At 41.3% G+C, this 18,849-nt stretch overlaps 1 protein-coding gene across 1 annotated transcript in view; it reads right to left on the minus strand.

Moving 5' to 3' along the window:
- MEI4 (meiotic double-stranded break formation protein 4) overlaps window positions 1-18,849 on the minus strand; it is a 77,983-nt gene that overhangs the window by 30,484 nt on the left and 28,650 nt on the right. Inside the window, exon 4 of the mRNA XM_089530883.1 lies at window positions 6,544-6,675. Within this exon, the coding sequence (XP_089387009.1) occupies window positions 6,544-6,675 (132 nt within the window). The remainder of the gene's footprint in view (window positions 1-6,543; window positions 6,676-18,849) is intronic.

An 18,849-nucleotide genomic window follows, 5' to 3' on the forward strand; every position in this document is an offset into this window, starting at 1 on the left:
TAGGAGTTGCAGTGCAACAACATCACTTTCCCCATCCCTGGACTAGATGACTGTGGCATGTCACCAGAAACAACCTAATGCTATCAGTGGTCTGAGCTAGACTGAGAAGGCTGTAGGCACAACCACATGTTACCTAAGATGCACAAAGAATAAATTTACCACAGAGGTTTCCAGAAAATGGGCTTCTGTTGAAAAGCTACTGTGCACTTATACCACCATTTCCCTCCTATACTGCCACCATTATCTCAATAAAACAGTAGGAGAAAGCAGTGGGAAAATACAAGCAGAGGTTATAGATCAGGGGTCGGCAACCTCCGGCCCGTGGGCCGGATGCGGCCCGCGGGCGCCTTTCTGCCGGCCCCCAGTCCCTCCTGCCGCCGAAATCGCTGCCGATTTTGGCCGCTCCGGCCGCCATTTTGAAGGGCAAAATGGTGGTGCCCATTAGGAGGCCCGATGTGGCCTCCGGAGCCCTGAAACAGGGCTCCAGGAGCCGCACCGGGCCTTCAAATGGGCTCCGCCCACCTCCCTCCTGGCTCCGCCCACCTCCCTCCTGGTTCCATCCTCCCTCCTCCCTCCTATAAATGGAGGGGCGGGGGGGGGGAAGGAGGAGGAGGCAGAGAGAGAGAGGGAGGGAGGGAGGGGAGGAGGAGAGAGAGAGAGGGTGGGAGGGAGAGAAGAGAGAGGGAGGGAGGGAGGGAGGGGAGGAGAGAGAGAGAAAGGGTGGGAGAGAGAGGAAAGAGAGGGAGGGAGGGGAGGAGAGAGAGAGCGAGAGAAAGGGTGGGAGGGAGAGGAAAGAGAGGGAGGGAGGGGAGGAGAGAGAGAGAGAGAGAGAAAGGGTGGGAGGGAGAGGAAAGAGAGGGGGGAGGGGAGGAGAGAGAGAGAGAGAGAGAGAGAGAAAGGGTGGGAGGGAGAGGAAAGAGAGGGAGGGAGGGGAGGAGAGAGAGAGAGAGAGAGAGAAAGGGTGGGAGGGAGAGGAAAGAGAAGGAGGGAGGGGAGGAGAGAGAGAGAGAGAAAGGGTGGGAGGGAGAGGAAAGAGAGGGAGGGAAGGGAGGAGAGAGAGAGAAAGGGTGGGAGGGAGAGGAGAGAGAGGGAGGGAGGGAGGGGAGAAGAGAGAAAGATAGAGAGAGAGGGTGGGAGGGTGGGAGTGAGAGGGAGGGAGGAAGGGAGAGAAAGAAAGTGGTTTGAGACAGTGGCATGCATTTTTTGCTGTTTTGTGGCCTTGCCTAGTCGCTTCCATTCTTGCAAATATTGCTATTATTATTGTTGTTGTTATCCTTTGGTATTCTCTCTGCAAAATCCCCCCACATGGACTTGCTTGCTCTCTTCTGGGTTGAGACAGTGTGCATGCATTTTTCCTGTGTTATGGCATTGCTGGCCCTAGTAGCTTCTTGCAAATATTATTATTATTATGCGGCTCCGCCCCCGGAGGGTGGAAACTCCGCCCCTGACATGTGGCTCCACCCCCGGATAGTGGAAGCTCCGCCCTGGCATGCGGCTCCACCCCAGAGGGTGGAAGCTCTACCCCCCGTGTGCGGCTCTGCCCCCGGAGGGTGGAAGCTCCACCCCCTGGCTTCGGCCCCCCAGTTGTCCGAGGGACAGCAACTCAGCCCCCGGCTCAAAAAGGTTGCCTACCCCTGTTATAGAGCCTTTGCACAAAATGGTAAATGCTGCACATGAAGCAGGTGGATTTCACAATAAAAGCCTCATATGGAAACAACACTAGTTAACAAAATGGGAACCAATAGAAACAGACTGCAGTACACATTGCACAATTGTCAGATTGTCAAAAAACTAGCCAACCAAACCCAGATTGCCTAACTGTAACTCTAGTTTTTTGAGTGGTCATCTGTGCACTTAAAGATATGGGTCGCTGTGTGTCTGTGCAGTGATTTTTGAAACTTTGTCGAGTTGCATTTTGGCAGTACACCTAACTCTCAGAGATATAAGCCATGCATACTCAGCAAAACCCAGTTCCAAGTCCGCCAGTGGGAACCCTGGTAGGTGAACATCTCAGAAAATGGTGACAGTTGCCTCTGAAGAGCTCGAGGACTCTGGAGAACCATGGTTGGGCCACCATGGGGTGATTGTCCTCCTCAATCTTTGTAATGACTCTGGTGAAAAGAAGAAAGGAAGGAAAAACATACAGTAGTGGCTTCTCCCATGACAAATTAAATGCATATCTCCTAGAGACTCCCTGTTTGACAATTCCTGCTGCAGAATTGAACAGATTGTGTGTGCTGAGGGTGTGAAGAGGTCTACTGAGGATGTGCCTCAGCTATGGAAGAGACTTGGAAGGAGGACTAAGTCTATCTTCCACTCATGGAAAGAGGAAGTCACCCTGCTGAGATTGTTTGTGAGGACACTGTCTACACCTGGCAGGTACATCATAAAAAAATGCCCCTGCAGATGTACCAGTCCCAGATCTGGAGGGTGGAGCTGAAGGAGGATCCAGGAGTGTGTTTCTTCTTGTTTGTAGAAGGCAACCACAGTTTTATCTGCAGCCACTTAAATGGTCTTGTGATGGAACATTTTTTGGAATGTATGAAGGAATTTCCACAATCTCTGTAAAAGTAGAACACCGCTGTGATCTAATTTGGAATAGCGGTATATAAATAAATTTTTATTATTGTTATTATTAAAGTGAAGAAGGAGAACATCCAAGACCTACTCTGGTATCAAGAGGAGTAGAAGGGTGTGGCTCCTAGTCCAACTTGACATGTTGTATAACTTCAGGACCAAACAACCCTGGAGTCAGATCTGGGACCTTCTGGTGGTTGCTGAGGGCAGGATCCCAGAGAGAGAACATTTTTCCAGAATCTTCTGTTCTGAGTAGAAGCCAAGAATTTGAACCTCATTGGAGGGGTGAATATCCATTTCCCTAGCAATACTCTTCAGGACAGGGCTAGGGAGCAATGAAGAGACACTGGAAAAGTTAGAATATGAGATGAGATAGCTCTTGACTAGGTATTGAGGGTTCCAACATAGCTGAATTTTGAGGGACTAGCATCAGTGGCCTGTTCTTATGCTTTTAATTCTTAGGCTCCATCTAGCCATATAACAGGATGTTTTTCTTTCTAGAGGCTTCCCAGGAGTGAGAGGAACAAGAGTGAAGTTTAAGGTCTTCACAGGGTGTTGGGTCTGAGGGTGCTAACTTTTCTGCAGTAGGTTGAGTAGCAGCCACAGCAATTTGGCTCAATGAACTATCTGGCTGAAAGTAGGTGGGAGCAGACTTGATTGTCTTCAAGTAAAGTGATTTTAAAATTACACATGGAAAGCAAAGTAAGACTGAAATGCTTTTCTGACAGTTCTCCCACCCCCCACTCCCACTATGGCTCCATTTGAAACAGCACCTTTGAATCCTCTCTCTGTGATTCTCACAGGCCTTTATATAATCTGACTACGTTTACAAAGCTATGAGATAGTTTTAGGGATTGAAAAATCTGCCAAGCTTGATTTAGCTCATTTTTTTCTGCAGTTAACAGATGCCAAAATTGTATGGAACAATACATATTTTCAGTCACATCTCAAACTATGCATTTTTGTACACATTTTTTCAAAAATCTGTCTTTTGGGGAAGGGAATGTTTTTCTTAAGTATATTTCTGTGCATACTCTCCTGTATTACAACAGCTGAGATCAACTTGCAAGTGTATTCCATTTCATATATACTGTATGTGCACAGAGTTTTCATAAAAATGCTAGAATTTCTCAAGCATCCCTTGATAAACAATAATTAAATTTCTTACAGTTAATTGAAGCATAAATATGGAGTGAAACATATCAGTGTAGCTTTTGAATACCTGATGCACTCACATACCTCTATGTCCCTGCATACTATCTAGAAAAAATTTCACTGCTCCTCAGCCTCAGCCACAAATGACAATTTAGGTAAGCTGAGGGTCTCTTAGCCTTACAGCCCATTCTTGTATTTGTTCACTGAAAATTTCATTATGTGCTTCATGGCCAATCCCCACAGCTGACACACACACCCCCCCCCCCCCCAACATTATAGCTGTTGTAAGGCAGGGTAGGCAAATGGCAGCCTTGGAATAACCCAGGTTACCACAAGAATGTTTCTGGAGCCCTAACTTCCTAAGACTCTCTGGACTGACAAAGATGTTAAATTGCCTCTGCTGTCAGTGTCCAGGACCAGCAAGTTCCCTTTTAAATAGATTGTAGAGTCAGCCCTAGTCAGTACTTTTATGGGAGACTGCCAATGAATACCAGGTGCTGTAGGCTACATTTTAGAGGAAGGAACAGGGAAAACAACATCTAAGTATTCTTTGCCAAAGAAAACCCTATGAAATTCATGAGGTTGCCATAAATCAACAGATAATTTTTTTGTTTTTGTTTTTATTTATATACCGCTATTCCAAAGATCATAGCGGTGAACAGCAAGTAAGCTAATTAGCAAGTAAGCTAATTTGCCCCCAACAGTCTGGGTACTCATTTTAGCGACCTCGGAAGGATGCAAGCCTGAGTCGAGCTTGGGCCCTTTTGCTGGTCTTGAACTCGCAACCTTGTGGTTTTGAGTGAATGGCTGCAGTACAGGCATTTAACCACTGCGCCACTAACTCGAAGGCACACACACAAACCATCCTCTACATGATTTACAAGTTTTTTTGGGGGGGAAACATCATTTTTTTCCAACTAGAAATGGACATCTACTTCTGCCTTTCTGTGTTTGTTTTGTGGTCTCTGGAGACTCCAGAGAGTCCGGGGCCAAAAACTTCCCAGTGAAACTCTCTGACAAGACCTACCCCTTTTGTAAGGAATCCTGAGATACTGGACACAAGGTATGACATCTGAAATATAAATGTCAAGTAAATAATAATAAGCTATCACAAAGACCTATATCACAGTAAAGTGTATGTGCACACATTACTCTATGGTCAACTTAGAAAATACTGGAATGACACTCAAAGAATAAAAACTGAATTATATCTTCAACAATGACATATCTAGAATGTTCAGAAAGCAAAATTATACTAATAGAATGAACGAATGAATAAACACGCAATTTCATTTATGCATGTTGTTGTTGTTGTTGTTGTTGTGTACCTTCAAGTCATTTCTGACTTATGGCGACTGTTAGATGACCTATTACCAGGTTTTCTTAAGCAAGATTTGTTCAGAGGGGGTTTGTCTTAGCCTTCCTCTAAGGCTGAGAGAGTGTGACTTGCCCAAAGTGGGTTTCAATGGCTGAGTGGGGATTCAAATATTGGTCCCCAGAGTTATAGTCCAATGCTCAAACCACTGCAGCTCTCTCACTCACTCACTTACTCTGTATGTGTATATATGTGTTTGTATATATATTTAAGGTAAAGGTAACCCTTGAACTGACTGTCTAGTCATAATTGACTGCAGGGGGTGATGCCCATCTCCGTTATTAAGTCAAAGAGCTAGCATTGTCTGAAGATGACTCCAGTGGTCACATGGCCAGCATGAATGCATGGAACACTGTTACCTTCCCACCGAAGTGGTACCTATATATCTACTTGCACTTTTACATGCTTTTGAACTGCAAGTTTGGCAAAAGCTGGGACTAGTGATAGGAGCTCATTGCATCATGCGGCACTTGGGCCTTGACCTGCCAACCTTCTGACCTTATGATTGTCAGAATTGGCATTTTTGAGTGAAATTAAAAAAAAAAATATGTAAATCCCTTCTGGGAGTACAGCTTGCTATGGATGGGATGATAGCCATCAATGCTGAGGGAAATCATTGCGGGGTAAAAAGTGCAAAAAGAGAAAGAAAGTAGACAGTATGGTAGTGAAAAATAGGGTTGTTCGAACTCTCCAAAATTTCGTTCCTGGAAGGAAAAGCAGATCATTTCACCAAACCAATCCCCTTCCACCCACGTCCAGAAGACTTTGTACCCATCTCCAGAAATAAAATAAACTATCCTCTTTGCTTTATCATTTAAAATCTAATGTGTGTGATGATTTGAGAAGGCTTTTCTTTCCCTCCCATTCTCACCACTACGGAGAGCTGAGGAGCAGCGTGCTGATGACTATGAGCAGTGGCAACTTAGAGCATCTTCCAAAGGCTGCTGAGAAGGAAGGAAGAGAAGTCCTATCCTCCATGCTCTCCACTACTGTAATGATCAGCTTTTAAAAGGTAGGGAGGTATATTAAAAAGGGGAGTGTGTTTTAGGATTTTGGCTAGCAAGGAAGCATGGATGGGAAGCTGAGAGGAAGACTTCAATTCAATCAAAATTCAATTCAAATTTTGATCTGAACTGTAAAAGGGGTGTGTGTGGAATTAAAGCTCACTCTTTCTTTGGGTTTTTTGACCCCTTGCTCCACGAAATCATTATTGAACATAGCTCAGGTGAACTTCATTAATCCCTAATGAATCATCCCTATAGACAATCCTCACATATGGTTTGAAATTCAGTGCCAAAATGACAATTTAAAGGCAACAAGGAAAGCTTTTTGGGAGATAAAGTTACAGTTCAAAAACGGCAGCTCACCAGTGTCAAGGTGAAATCTATAACATTTAAATCATTATGGCAGCCATAAAATATCAAGCACAACAGTACCTCATTGGTATGCTGCAACTCCTCAGCAAATCGACTGACTTCTCTGAAAAGCAGGGATATTGTAGAGTTCCTTATAGCGATGCAGCGGCCAAGCAAAACGAGGGCATGAGATATAGAATCTTGCATCTGAAACTAATTAAAAGCATCATTAAGCATCAGATGGTTAAAAACAACAACCTTAAGTTAAAATGTGCCAATATACATTCATAGGACACTGAAAAGATCAACTGGCTAATAAAATATGGTAGAATCATATAGTATTATGTCATCCTAAGTATATGTACTCAGAAGTAACCAGTAAATCCACTTAAGTTCAATGGGATTTACTCACAAGTAAGCTTCTTTAAGCCTAAATACAATGAAGGTACCAGACTCCAGCTGATTTTGCAAGCTAAACAGAATCAGTCCTGGTTAGCACTTGGAGTGGGGTGCGGGGGGGGGGGGGACTAGAGAATACCAGATGGTGTAGGCTACAGCAGTATGAAGGCAACAACAAACTGCCTCTGCATATTGAGCTATCCCCCCTTCAGTTCACTCTGTTCCCCAAAATGGATTGGAGAGCCTACCAACCATGCCACAAAACCTTGCCTTGCTCTTATGTAATGCCAGGTCGGTCAAAAACAAGACTCATATCATCTATGACCTTCTCTTAGAAGAAGAGGCCGACCTGGCTTGTTTTACCAAGACCTGGTTGGGAGAGGACAGTGCAATAACTTGGGCAGAGGCCAGCTGGGTACTCGGTCATTGAGCAGGTAAGGGGAAGTGGGTGAGGGGGTAGAGTGGCTCTGTTTCACAAAAACAACCTCACCTTGACCAAGATACCTGTGCAGAAAACAGTCCACTTAGAGTGTATGTACCTATGCCTGAAGACCAAGGATAGTTTGGGGATTCTATTAGTATACCGTCCACCTCATTGTCTAACAGATTCCCTAACCAAGCTGACACAGCTGGTCTCACGAGTTGCTGTTGGAGTCGCCCAGACTTCTTATTCTGGGCGACTTCAACATCCCACTTGAGACCAGTCCATTAAATCTCACAGGTGCAGCTCGGGAGTTCATGGAATCCATGAAAAACATGGGCCTATCCCTATTGGTCAGCAGGCCTACTCATTGCGCGGGTCATACACTCGATGCGGTCTTTAGTACGGAACAGGAATATCCGTGGGTGGAGGTAACAAAAACCTCCCCACTGTCATGGACGGATCATTTTCTGATCAAGGCTGAACTCAGAGCCACTGTCCATCCCGTAGGGGGTGGAGGACCCATTAGAATGGTCTGCCCTCGAAGGCTAATGGAACCAATTGGATTCCAGAAAGATTCCTTGGTAGAGTGAGGAAAATAACTTGCATTGGTAATGCCGGTGATTCTGTCGAAGCTTTGGTTAATACCTGGAACAATGATCTTACCAAGGCTATCGTCCTAGAAGGGGTCACACTCTCCTCAAACGACTGTGTTCGCAGTCTGGGGGTGTTCCTAAATTCGTCGCTACACATGACAAATCAGGTGAATGTGACGGTCAGGAGCGCCTGTTATCAGCTTCAGCTGATACACCAGCTGCGCCCTTTCCTGGAAGTCAGGGACCTTGAGACCGTAGTACATGTGCTGGTAACCTCACGCCTTGATTTCTGCAATGCACTCAACATGGGGCTACCCTCATGCTTGGTCTGGAAACTTCAATTAGTCCAGAATATGGCAGCCTGACTGGTCTCTGGTACATCCAGAAGAGACCATATAACACTGATCTTAAGATCACTCCACTGGCTGCCCATCAGTTTCCGGGCCCATTACAAGGTGTTGGTTATCACCTTTAAAGCCCTAAATGGCTTGGGTCCAACCTATCTTCGGGACCACTTCCTTCCATATAATCCTCCCCGCACACTTAGATCCTCAGGGAAATATCTGTTACAGCCTTGTGTGTCTATGACCTCCCAGAGCACCTTTTCAGCTGTAGCTCCCAGATTGTGGAATGGCCTGCCGGACAAGATCCGTCATATTACCACTCTAAACAGCTTTAAAAAAGCTATAAAGACAGATTTCTTCTGGCAGGCCTTTCCTGAATAGTTCTCTGGCTATCAAAAGGAAAATCTAATTGCTGACCTCTGACTTCACCACAGTTATTGTATTCTTTTTAAGTATGTTTTATGTTTTAAATTCTACATTGTTTAATTGTATTTTAAGGGGTGGGTGGGTTGAGGGTTCGGATTGTATATTTTTAATCTTGTAAACTGCCTCGATTGCATTTTGTAGAGAGGCGGGATATAAATAAATATTATTATTATTATTATTATTATTATTACTATTATTCCTTGCCTAAGAAAACCCTACAATATCCATGAGGTTGCCATATCTCAACAGGCATCCTAAAGCTTTATACACACATACACACAAGTATTCTTAAGACTAGAATCTTCTGTATATCAATAGTTTGCAAGTTCTGGTCCTCCCGGTGTTTTGGACTTCAGCTCCCAGGAATCCCAGGCTGCTTGGTCAATGGTTAGAGATTCTGGGAGCTGAAGTACAAAACATATGGAGGATCCCAGATTGAGAAACAGTGACTAAATTACTGATGCAGCTCCCACTCAATCCACCAAATCAGTTTGGGGGCACCTTCTACCCAATGAAAATTGCATTAGAGTAATCGTACAGCATTTTAGATGCATTGCTAATGTGGATTTGTAATTTGAAAAAAAAGTAAAATACAGTAAACAGGTTGCATGTTGACTGAGTTTGTATTTTATGACATAAACTACAAACATCTAGCTGTATTAGAATTGTCTATTACATAGATTACACTGCTAGCAGATTCAAATAACAGTTTGTGTGTGCATGCATACCTTTGTGCTATCAGTTTCCACAGAAATTTTCTGTTCACTGGATAACAGGGATGCTATCCCACAAATGGAAAGGGACTTGTATTTTAAATCATTCATATTGTAAGGCCTCCTAGGTGAGTGGAGGGAGGCAAGGCATTTGTTATTCTTTTATATTCTGTTCCCAGATAAGGCCAGAATCCACAGGAAAGCAATGAGCCTTGGATTCACTCCAGACATGTTTTTGCCAGTCATCAGCCACAATTCTAGCAAGTACGCCCCCACATCGGCAGATGAGAGAAAAGCATGTATTCAGAGTACAAAACCTTACAGTGCTATGATTTCAACGGAGGGAATGTTGTTTGTTGTTTGCAGCACATTTGGGGCAGTCTGCTACCACATAAATGACCCATCTGCATCCAATACCTCTCTATATAAGCATGTATAAAGTTTTTTGTGAGGTGGCTAGCAAAGATACAAAAGAAGAAGAAACATACAGAAGAAACATGCTTTAAAATAAGTTTTCTGTTCGCTGGATAACATGGATGCAACAGTATGAACATAAAAAGGCAGTATTTCTTTGTTTAAAAGAAACACATTCAAGTCCTAGATTTTTTTGATATTTTTTTAGAAAAAAAATGTTTGTAAAGGGACTTTCACAATTTGGTCCCCATGTCCCTAAGCTCTGAAGGTAGGGATTTTTGCAGCAGAGACTTGAATGGCCTCAAAGAATAGCCTAGTTCATATGTCCATTCAAGGCTGGACCTTCAAACAGAAAAAAGGGGATTATTATTTCTACAGAGGTACAATTAACAAGTCGTGGGACAGCAGCCTGTCAAGATTTGTTACAGGTCAACTGTATTTTATTGCTTGGTCCAATGAATTATGGAGCAATGACTGGAGGTCATACGTTTCAATAATGTCTTCAGTGCTGGCACAAGTATGAAGGCCCAGTCTGGCCTCCAACCAGTTATTTTACAGCAGGCCCTTGTTATACGCTGGGGTTTGGTTCCAAGATCCCCCGTGGATAACAAAATCCATGGATGCTCAAGTCCCTTTAAATATAATGACATAGAAAACTGGTGTCCCTTATAAAAAAATTGAAAATCAAGGTTTTATATTAGAAATTTATACTTTTTTTGAACATTTTCATACTGTGGATGCTTGAATTCATGTATAAAAAAATCCATGTATAAGAAGGGCCGACTGTATATACTCTTCTATAAGTCTAAAATTTTAGTCAAAAAAATGACTCAAAAAACTGAGTTGACTTATCTATGGGTCGATGTAAGTACTGCACCTTAAAGGAACCATCCTCTGGTGAAAGGCAAGAGCGTCATCTATCCTGGAAGCACAGACCTGCCTCTACTCTCTCATCCATCCAGCCTTTAGTGTGAGCACAAACAGTCATGCCTGCTGGAATTTTTTAAGTTCCTTGACACTGTCTTTCTTTGCTCCATTCTTTATATCCTTTGTTACATGCCCTTAAGTCTTTTCCTTGACTTATCCATGGGTAGTAGCAAAATCCATAATTTTGGCCCCAAAACCTGCTCCCAACTTATACATGAGATCGTCTTATAGTCGAGTATATACGATACTTTCCCCAGAGGTGCAAGGAGTCTAAACAGCCACATAATGAACAGGAGGCAATTCTCACATTTAGATAATATCAAACCTATGTCTGCTGACCCTAATCCAAATTCACTGAAGTGGGACAATTTAGATACGTAACACAACTTTCCCTGAGACTGTAAGTCTGAGCGCTGGGAACTGTCTAATTAACAATTTGCAAGCCACTCTGACAGCATTTCTAAAGAGCAGAGTATAAATACAATCAATCAATCAATCAATCAATCAATCAAACAGTTTGATACCACTTTAATTGCCATGGCTCAATGCTATAGAATTCTGGAATTTGTAATTTTGTGAGATATTTAGCCTACACTCTCAAAAAGCTCAACAAACTATAAACCCCCAAATTCCACAGCATTGAGTCATAGAGGTTAAAGCAGTATCAAAATGCATTAATTCTGCAGTAAAGATTAGACATCAGTCATACTGCATTCAATGTGCATCTTTTAATGTCCAATATATCAGATCTGCATTACATAAGATTCTTAACTTCTTATTTAAAATTGTCATTTTTTATTACTTGCTTGCATGCTGATTTGTGCAGAAATTAAATGTGCATCTTAAAATGGAGATATAAAAATGATAAACATGGAAAAGTAAACTCATTAATTCCAAAGCCCATTTTAGAACTTTTTGTGTTAGTAGGCTGGGATTAGGGATGCCATTGAAAATGCACCATAGAATACTCAGGTACCATTTTTGCCTGTTAGGAAAAGGTAACATCCTTGTGATACTGGGTTAACTTAGTCTCAATGAAATCTTTAGCCCGATGGGATTGAACCGTCGCCCTTGAAATTTATGGAAATATTTATATATAGGCCTGTGTAAAATACTGTGTTGCTTTCAAATGTCATAGCTGTTAAATAAAGCAATGCAAATAAAAAGGAGAAAGAAGCAACACAATTTTGCATATACAAATGCATGTAAGTCACTTTCAGTAATAACTAGCATTAAAATAAAAAATACCTAGAAAGAATGCTTTGCAGACAATGTTGTAGATGAAGCACATGACCTGCTAAAATACAACGCTAGCTTGAATTTTCCATGTCTGATTCACTCCACTATGTGACTCATTCTTATAATTATAGTGTACTTCACATTTACCACTTTTGCTTAAATCCTTTATTTATGCCTGCATATAACCATTTCCACCTACATTAGTTGTATTTTGAAAGCAGATAATCACCACAGCTATCTAGATATGCTATTTAGTGTAGAGTACATTCTGTGCAGCTGACCTCAGAAATGAATGACTGTTATCCTCATTGGTCTTTAAAATACTAACCTTCCACTAGTGGGTTGAAACAATGGGATTGGAACTATTTTTTTCTTTTTCATACTTGCCAGTCATCCTGGAATAACCAGGGAAAGGAAACAATACACACGCAATCAGTGATATAAACACACAGATGACCACTCTGGAGTCCAAATTCTAGTCAGGCTGAATGGAGAAGGAAAATAATGAAAGTCAGAAAGAGAGAAGGAGAGATAGGGAGGGAGAGAGAGAGAACAGTAACCAAAATCAGTCTTGTGTTGAAGATTGGAAATTAAAGGTAGATTACTGAAACTTCTTTCGCAGAAAGATAGCTGCATCAGGCTGTATCAAGGAAGAGATCGATTCTTTAGTCTGATATTGGACAGTGTTCTTTGCTTGGCTTCAGAGAAATATGTCCACTGAGTTCAGTAAGATTTACTTTGAGGTGAGTGTGTATAAGAATTGCCCAGATTTACAAATGCAAAAGCTTTCAACCATACACACCTGCAACAGGCAAATGTGCATTCCTTATCTGCGATGGTATGTATGTGATTCACACTGCTTCCACCATTAGATAAATCAACATTTGTAAAATGGTTAGGAACCTATGAAAGAGCCTTGACTTAAGAAAGAGATGATTGGAAAATTGTTTAGCGTTGAACCAAGCATATTTAAATTTTAATATTCAAAATAATATTTTGGGGATGAAGGAGGGGGAGGAAATGATTCCCCAAACAGGCTTAAACAACAAATATTCTTTTTTTTTCAGTCTACTGAATGTACACTGCCATCATCCCTCACACTTTGGGGGCAGTCTAAGAATTCAATTTTTCATAACAAATCTTGCCAAGAAAACCCCATAATAGGTTCGCCATAGATCAGAAACAACTTGAAGGCATAATGCAACAACAGCAAAGGTAACCAGATTGATCACTGGAACATCCAAAACAGATAATATAACACCAGTTTTAAAATCTCTACACTGGCTGCCAATCAGCTTCCGGGCGCAATACAAAGTGTTGGTTATTAGCTTTAAAGCCCTTCATGGCTTGGGCCTGAGTTACTTGAGGAAACTCCCTACATAATCTGCCCCGCACTCTCAGAACATCCAGGAAGAATCTTTTAGAATACTCAAAGACTAGATTTATATCAACTTCCCATAGAACATTCACTGCCATGGCCCCCAAGTTATGGAACAACTTACCGGAGGAAATCTGTATTATCACCAGTTTAGATGCCTTCAAGAAGGCACTAAAGACGGATCTCTTCAGGTGGGCATACCCACCCGACCTTCTGTAAGGAAATGGAAGAAATCCCACTTCTGATTGTAACATCACATTGTGACTGATGTTTTTATTAGTATTGTTGATTCAAGTTTTAACTGATTATTGTTTATAATATGTATTTTAGATACCATTGTATTGTATGTGGTTTTATGGTTGTAATCCCACCTCGACCCAGTGGGAGAGGCGGGAAAATATAAATAAAATTATTATTATTATTATTATTATTATTATTATTAATCATTGGCTTACAGTGGCCAACCTGACAAACAGGAGGATGATGAATATACAAGAAGAGAGAGGACAAGCAAGCCAAACCATGTGCCAACAGAGTATATGGAAAGAAGTTGTTATGCTTACGCACTCTCTTTCCTACCACTATTCTTCCAGCTGTCAATGGAGAGTATATGTATAGCTAATTGAAACCAATAGGTATTGCCATTCATTTCCATGCCATCACTGATGGCCAAGACAATCTGTCATAAGGACTGTATCTTCCCATATGAGCTTGCCTGAGGATCTGGAAGGGAGGCACTTCTCTTTATATCACTACTTTCACAGGCACAGTTGGTGGGAATGTGGGAGAAGGCCTTGTGTATGGTTGCTCTCACACTTTCCTAGGAATGTTAGAGTGGCTCTTTTTTGTTGTCCTTTCAACAGCAGGTTAAACTACTTTTTTAAAATCAATCAAGCTTTTGGTAACTGATTTTTAACAAAGGGGCTTTTATGGTGCTGTACTGTTTCCAGTACCACAGAAAAGATACAGAAATTCAATCTAGACAATGAGGAAATCAAAATAGTTAAGAATCCCCATACCTAGGATCAAATATAGACAAGAATGGTGACTGCAGACAGGAAATAAGAAGAAGATTGGGAAGGGCAGCTATGAAAGAAGATGAAAAGCTACTGAAAAATAAAAATATACAACTGAGCACAAAAGTTAGAATTGGTAACAGCCAAAAAGACAAACAGATGGGTCTTGAAACAGATCATGCCAGAGATCTCATTAGAAGCCAAGACACTGAGACTGATGTATTTTGGCAATATTATAAGAAGGCATGGAACACTGGAAAAGACAATAAAGCAGCAAAGTGGAAGATAGGGGTGCAGGGGAGCTTATCAGACAAGGGAAATTGGAAGTATAATCTAATGCAGTGATTCCCAACCTGTGGGTCGGGACCCCTTTGGGGGTCAAATGAGCCTTTCTTGGGGGTCACCTAAGACCACTGGCAAACATCTATTTAATTACAATTATGAAGTAGCAACGAAAATAATTTCATGGTTTTGTGTCACCACAACATGAGGAACTGTATTAAAGGGTCGCGGCATTAGGAAGGTTGGGAACCACTGATCTAATGGCAATCCGAATGCAATCATGGGGTTTAAAGTTATTGTGTGATAGACTACCACACAAAATTTTGGGCAATGGGAAGTCAGTCCGAACGCAATCATGGGGCTTCATGTTATTGCGTGAGAAGTGATCACACGCAATTTCGAGCAATGGCAAGCTATTTTCAGGCAATGGGAAGTCAGTTTGAATGCAATTCAAATTCACATAAATTTGCTGAACCAGCGAATTCACATGAATGCGTTCTGGCCCCACTTTCTTTTCATTCGAAATTAAGAGAAATTCCTCCTGTGTGATAAACTCCAGGGTCTCCATGAGTCAAGTTTAACTCAGAGGAAGATAACAACAACAACAACAACTAGTTCCAGTCTTAGTTTTAAAGTAAGATTTTAAAAGTTTTTAATTCTGTTGTTTAATTCTGTTTTAATCTTAATTTTATGCTTTTAACTACATGCATTTTTATTGTATTTCCTGCCTTTCTGTATGCAGCCTTCAGACTCAGTCTGGGAGAAAGGCCAAATATAAATAAAGGAATGGATGGATGAATGGATAGCACTTTCATGAGTGTTGCAAAGAACAAAACAAATAGTGTGCTGAGTATAGAACCATTTAAACTGTCCCTGACATGCCTACCTTCCTGTGTGTTTTGTGTGTGTGTGTGTGTGTGTGTGTGTGCACTAAGGAGCAGCACTGCCTGGAAGAAAATATTGTTGTACTACAAAATGATGTCAGCCATATGGGGTGACAGTAGGCCCTCCAGAGATGGCAGGTTGGTGGCTCAAACACACACAAACACAGAGAGAGAAAGACCTAGATGTTTATCACACTATGCTCTTAAAGAGCTACTATTCCAGTGTGACTCCTCTAGCAGCCTCCTGTTGCATGCTGGGATTGGCAGTTTTAAGGAGCAGAACTTCTCTGCCTGAGAATTCTAAATACCCCTCCTTAAAACTGCCAATCCCAGCATGCAACAGGAGGCAGCTAGAGGAATCACACTGGAATAGTACCTCTTTAAGAGCATAGTGTGATAAACATCCTAGAGTGCACCTACACTATAAAAATATGCAGTTTGACACCACTTTAACTGACATGGCTCCATCTTAAAGAATCTTGAGATGAGTAGTTCTGTGAGGCACCAGCACTCTTTGGCAGAGAAGGCTAAAAACATATACAACTACAAATCCCAGGATTCCATACGGTGGATCTACAGCATTTGAAATGGTGTAAAACTGCTTTATTTCTACATTGTAGATGCACCCCTATTCTTGTGGTTAATGTGGCCATAATCCCCAAAACAACATTTTTAACAGAGGAAGTTTTTATGAAAAGTATTAACATTAAACAAATTAACTCTGAATACACTGTGATCATTCCAATTTTACATAAGTAATGGACAGTGAATTGCTACCATTTCTTTGCTAAAGCAATTAAGTCTGCCAAGCTGTACAGTTCACAATATTACGAAGTGTCAAAAAGTATGGTATAGTTCACAATATTATAAGGGAGCCTTTTCCATTTAAAAAAAATATGAAAGTGCTGTTGCAGATAACCTGTCATGTTTCTTGCTTTGAATTATTGCAATTTTTTATGCACAGAATAAAAAGGAAATCATATTTGAAAGATTAAAAGAGCTTTGTGCTAAAATACTCTCTGATGATGGATGAATGGTATTAATACAATTTTCAAGGACCTTTCTTTTATATAACATCTGTGGAAATAGGTGAAGTATTGTAAAATAAGCAAAGGAATAGGCTTCAGAGATAAAACTCTCCCCTTCCTCACCAATCTACCTTTTAAAAAAAAATGCTGCAGAGAACAAAAACTACTAAGCTGTTTTACTGGGCAGACTACTTAACATTAAGCTTTGGATTTGGAAAGCAAACACATGAACAGTTTACTTTTGTTTTGACTCTCTTCTTTCTTTTATTGCTTGTAGCTTTTTATCTGTCATCCATGGTTTCTTCTGTTTCTTTTTCACTACTCTAAGTGTCTGTCTGCATTCTTCTTTTATGACCCTGGCTTCTGACCATAGTTCTTCCCAGTCTATTGTGCTTAGTAGTGCAAATCTGTTCTTTACATTGTCAATAAATTATGTTGAAATATTGTTTAGATCAAAGTTTGGTATAATGACTGGTTTTCTTCGTTTCTTAAGTTACTTTTCTTACTTTTGAGATAAGTAATTCATGGTCTGTGCCACAGTCAGCACCTAGTCTAGTCTTGGGCACCAAAAAGGAACTTCTTCATCTTTTGCTTCTGATTATATAATGCATTTGGTTCTTGTGTTGTCCATCTGGTGATGTCCAAGTGTATAGCCTTCTCTCTGGATATATGAAAAAGTTGTTTGCAATGAATAGATTGTTGGCTTCACAGAAATCTATCAGACGCTCACCTGGTTCATTTCTGCCTACTGTTTTTGATTCCTCTTTGGTTCCAACTTTGGTGTTCGAGTCACCTTTTATTAGCTTAACGTCTGTGTTGGTGTATTGGCAATTTCTTCCTGGACTAAAGGAGCCTTATTGAGATGATTTGGTCTGATTTGGCATTATATCCCTTTACTGATTTTGCCACATGTCTCCTTATAAGAATGCCACCCCATTTCTTTGTGTATTCTCATTCCCTTAATAGAACAATGTGTAGTTGTCTGAGTCAAACTGGCCCATTCCTGTCCATTTTAGCTCGATTACTCCCAGTACTGCTACGTTCATGCATTCCATTTCCATTTTTATACATCCAGCTTCCCTTGGCTCATGCTTCTCACATTCTATGTTCCTATTATATGTGTTGTGGAGCTCTGGAAAGCTTTTGTGCACATTGTGGAGTGCTAACAAGTGTTAGCCATGATGTCACTGTCGTTCTCTCAACCTTAATGCCATCCACCACCACTGCTGCTGCCCAGTAGCTGTTTGCCTCTCTGTAATCCCTCCCCCTTGTTGTTTGATTGTTTCTCTACCAACGTCCTTCCTCCATCTGTTCCCTTCCCCCTCATGTCCTCCTCCCTCCTTTAGTTCTTCAGCTTTCTCCTGGTCTCTCATAGAGTTTCTCTGGCCCTTGTGGGCTGGATCTGGTGCCGCCTCTTTGTGCCTGGACTGGGGGGGGGGGGCAGGGGTGGAGGTGGGCTTTGCTCTCCTTCACCCCATTTTTCCCAGGAGTCCTCCAGGCTCTGGTGCTTCCTCTCTGTTCCCTGGGCTTGTTAAAAGTATTTTGCTGAAAATATTCTACTGGTTAGAAAACAAATACAGTAAAAATGTCTAATCACATGGAGAGGGCTTTTTTGTGTGCCAAGAATGTGCCATCTATTCCTCCCATGGAATTAAGGTGACAGGTAATAGCACGGATAGTACGGATCCCCATAATCTTGACTTAGCTGCAGATCTTCTTCTGTCCACTGTGTACACAGATTTCAAAAGAGCTGGATTTGCTACTTCATAAGAATTTTAATTGATCTATAAAATGCTCCAACTATTACTTAATCTAAAAAGATGAGTATGTCATCTTTCTGCCAAATGGCTTTCAAAGAGGCTTAAGATAAATTATAACACTGCATCATCATATGAGAAAATAAACTTTTTGTTTATGCAAGCTTTTAGTAACTGATTGGTTGATGATGAAGAGCTTTTAATAGGGGTGCTGTGTTGCTCCCCCTCCTCAATGTGCTTTTATTATTTTAAAAGATTGGTTGGTGTTTTAACATGATAATCTTTTTAACTGTGTTTCCATACTACAACTTATTTTGTTTTTAGCGGTACTTGTTGTTGTTTTTTTAATCATTTTGTGTGCTTCCTTGCATGCCAGTAATGGAGAAAAGCTGGACTATTCTATATATACAGATCAAGTTTTTTGTCTGGTGGTTACACCCACTTCTACCAGTAAGGGAACCAGGATTGTGTTTTTGGTGATATCTCAGCAACTGGGCAGAGTTCTACAGAAACAGAATGGAGTTTATCGCACCGGGGATAAAACGTTCCCCGATGCGTTCTAA

This window comes from Sceloporus occidentalis, unplaced genomic scaffold (assembly GCF_023333645.1).
Source record: "Sceloporus occidentalis isolate IW3139 unplaced genomic scaffold, rSceOcc1.0.p SCAF_6, whole genome shotgun sequence".
Taxonomy (NCBI): Eukaryota; Metazoa; Chordata; class Lepidosauria; order Squamata; family Phrynosomatidae; genus Sceloporus; species Sceloporus occidentalis.